The following is a 3777-nucleotide window of genomic DNA, read 5'->3' on the forward strand; positions in this document are numbered from 1 at the left end:
CCTATGTACTTCTTAATCCCCTCACTTCTTCATACATTCTCCCTTTCCCCACTTCCATCTGGTAACCATCAAAACATTCTCTGTATCCATGATTCTGTCTCTGTTCTTCTTGTTTGCTTAGTTTGTTTTTTAGATTCAATTGTTGATAGATAAGTATTTTTTGCCAATGTTCATAGTTTTAATCTTCTTCTTTTTCTTAAATAAGTCTCTTTAACATTTCATGTAATAATGGTTTGGTGGTGATGACCTGCTTTAGTTTTTTCCTGTATGGGAAGCTCTTCATCTGCCCTTCCATTCTAAATGTTAGCTTGCTGGGTAGAACAATCTTGGATGTAGGTCCCTGCTTTTCATGACTTTGAATATTTCTTGCCAATCCCTTCTAGCTTGCAAAGTTTCTTTTTTTTTTCCTATAGGACGCTGAAGCCTTTTTGTTCTGCACACAAAACCACTGGGGATCTTCCCTGTGGGCACCTCAGAGACTACAACGTAGATACACTTGGCTCCAGACACTTGAGAAGCGAAGTGAGATACACAATGACTTGGGCCAATCACATGACTATAGGGCTGGGTTTCCACCGGGGATCCAGGTGGTCACACCTGGCCTTTGCCGCAGTTCTAAGGAAGCAGTGAGAACACCACGGTGGGGGGCCAGGGCCTGGACTACCAGAGGCCTCTGCAAGGACCGGTGAGGCCTGGGGTGGCCCATGCAGAAGTCAGCAGCAGAGGTCTACTTAGCTGCCCAGCGACTGCAGGGCTCAGGGCTCGCCTGCTCGGGGCTTACTTGGCGAGGGGGTTTCTGAAGTTCCTGCCAGTGAACTTGGCCTTGCTGCCCAGTTCCTCTTCGATTCTGAGGAGCTGGTTGTACTTGGCCAAGCACTCAGATCGGCAAGGTGCACCAGTCTTGATCTGTCCAGTGCAGAGCCCCACCACCAGGTTGGTGATGAAGGTATCCTCGGTCTCCCCAGAGCGTTGAGACACCATGACACCCCAGCCATTGGACTGGGCCAGCTTGCACGCCTGCAGCGTGGCTCAGTCATGGAGCCGATCTGGTTCACTTTGAGCAGGAGGCAGTTGCACCACTTCTCATTCATGGCCTTGTCAATGCGCTTGGGGTTGGTCACCGTGAGGTCATCCCCCACCGCCTGGATGCCTGTGCTAACAGTGAACTTGCTCCATGCCCCCTAGTCGCCCTGGTCAAAGGGGTATTCGATGGACATCACTGGGTAGTTCTTCATGAAGGATGTGTACAGGTTGGCCAGCTCGTCAGGGCTGATGTACCTGATGAGGTCATCGGGCGACTTGAAATCCAGGTCATACTTTCCTGACCTGAAGAACTTAGAGGCAGCTACATCCATGCCGATGATCACCTTGTCAGTGTAGCCAGCTTTGCCAATGGCGTTCTTCAGCAGCTCCAGAGCTCCTTTATTCTCCAGGATGTTGGAAGCAAACCCGCCTTCGTCCCCCACATTGGTGGCGTCTTTCCCATATTTCTCCTTGATGATGTTATTCAGGTTGTGGTAAACCTCCACATCAATGCTCATGGCTTCCTTGAAGTTGGCAGCACCGACAGGGAGGATCATGAACTTCTGCATGGCCAACTTGTTGCCAGCGTGGGAACCACCATTGATGACATTGAAAGCCAGGACCGGCAGGATGACCTCAGCATTGCCAGCCAGGTCAGCAATGTGGCGGTACAGGGGCACCCCCTTCTCTACAGCCCTGGCCTTCCAGACAGCCAGGGACACTCCCAGGATGGTGTTTACACCAAACTTAGATTTGTTCTCTGTCCCGTCCATCTCTATCATCAGCATGTCGATCTTCTCCTGCTCCACGACACTCAGTTTCTTGCTAATCAGGGCAGGCGCAATAGTTTTATTGATGTGCTCAACAGCCTTTGAGACACCCTTGCCCAAGTAGCATGTCTTGTCATTGTCCCGGAGCTCCAGAGCCTCCGAGATACCAGTTGGGGCACCACTGGGCACAGCAGCTCTGAAGAGACCTTTTGAGGCGCAGAGATCCACCTCAACAGTGGGATTCCCACGAGAGTCGAAGATCTCTCTGGCATGCAGCTTCAGGATAGACATGGTGAATTTCTAGCCGCTGGCTGTTGCCACCCAGGAAAGAAGCAGGATGCTATAGACGAAGAAGGTGAGTGTTCACCCCAAGGTCTGGGCTGTCTGTGTACCCTGAGCTTTTCGCAAAGTTTCTTTTGAGAAATCAGCTGACAGTCTCATGGGAACTCCCCTGTAGGTAACTAACTTTTTTATCTTGCTGCTTTTAAGATTCTCTCTTTATCTTTAACCTTTGGCGTTTTAATTATGATGTGTCTTGGAGTGGGCCTCTTTGCATCTCTCTTGTTTGGGACTCTCAGTGCTGCCTGGCCTTGCACGTCTATTTCCTTCACCAAATTAGGGAAGTTTTCTTTAATTATTTTTTCAGATAGATTTCCAGTTTCTTGCTCTTTCTCTTCTCCTTCTGGTACCCCTATGATGCAAATGTTGGAACACTTGAAGTTGTCCCAGAGGCTGTTTATACTATCCTCATTTTTTGGATTCTTTTTTCTTCTTGTTGTTCTGATTGGTTGTTTTTTGCTTCCTTGTGTTCCAAATCACTGATTTGATTCTTGGCTTCATCCACTCTACTGTTGTTTCCCTGTAAATTGTTCTTTATTTCAATTAGTGTATTCTTCATTTCTGACTGGACCTTTTTTATGCTGTTGAAGTCCTCACTAAGTTCCTCGAGCATCCTTATAAACAGTGTTTTGAACTCTGCGTCTGATAGATTGCTTATCTCCATTTCATTTAGCGCTTTTTCTGGAGTTTTGGTCTGTTGTTTCATTTGGGCCATGTTTCTTTATCTCCTCATTTTGGCAGCCTCCCTGTGTTTGATTCTATGTATTAGGCAGAGCTGCTATGACTGCCTGTCTTGGTAGTGTGGCCTAATGTAGTAGGTGTCCTGTAGGGTCCAGTGGCACATCATCCCCTATCACCCAAGCTGGGAACTTGTGGTGCACGCTTTATGTGGGCTGAGTACACCCTTCTCTGGTAGTTGAGTCTTGTTTGCTGTTGGCAGTTCTACGGGAGGGATTTATCCAGGTCAGTCAGCTTTAAGGACTGGCTGTGACCACTGACCACCAACCTCCGCCTTCTGTGGGGGATCAGCTGTGCAGGGGCAGAGTGGTGGTGCTGCGATATGGTCTGTAGCTGTTCAATGGATGTGTTGGCCCCAGGGTTTTTTGGGTGGGGCAGGCCAAGGTCAGACCCCAGATGTTTTGCCCGGGGCCACCGTTCCTGAGCTGTAAAGCAATCTGAGATGGCTGCTACTTGTGCTGGGCTTGGGGATTCCCAGGTGAAGCTAATCTGTGAATCGAGGCTGCCTGCAGCTAGTGCCAGGCCTGGGGCTCACTTAAGCCAGCTGTTGCTTGTTTGATAGGATTTAGGAAGCTGTGAAACATGAGCCAAGATCAGCCATTCATATGGAAAAGCAGCTTGGGTGGTCCATAAGTTGGGTGGTATGGAGTTTCTGGGGATCTCCAAGGCAGCTCAAACAGTGTTAGCCAGGTTTATGGAGTCTCAGATAGTGCACCAGCTTGCTGGCTCTATTAGGGGGGAGTTTAGAAAAGGGAAAATGGCTTCTGATCGTCTTGATGCCAGGCACTTCAGTTTCTCCCTGTATACCACCAGTGCCTTTCAAGCTGCTGCCCCAGTGCTGGAGCTCAGAGGGAGTGAGTCTGAGTAAGTCTGTGTGTGGGTTGTTTAAAAGGAACTGCTTGGGGCT

The 3777-nt window shown here is 49.0% G+C and overlaps 1 protein-coding gene across 1 annotated transcript; it reads right to left on the reverse strand.

Moving 5' to 3' along the window:
- Positions 1-718: 718 nt before the first annotated feature.
- Positions 719-2102, reverse strand: LOC129076154 (alpha-enolase-like). Its single transcript, XM_054580344.1, is given in 2 exon segments — positions 719-1026; positions 1029-2102. Coding segments are annotated over 2 exon segments (1305 nt in total). The 5' UTR covers positions 2085-2102; the 3' UTR covers positions 719-777.
- Positions 2103-3777: the final 1675 nt, after the last annotated feature.

This window comes from Pteronotus mesoamericanus, unplaced genomic scaffold (assembly GCF_021234165.1).
Source record: "Pteronotus mesoamericanus isolate MK-2021 breed Mesoamerican mustached bat unplaced genomic scaffold, CSHL_Meso_final contig_57, whole genome shotgun sequence".
NCBI lineage: Eukaryota > Metazoa > Chordata > Mammalia > Chiroptera > Mormoopidae > Pteronotus > Pteronotus mesoamericanus.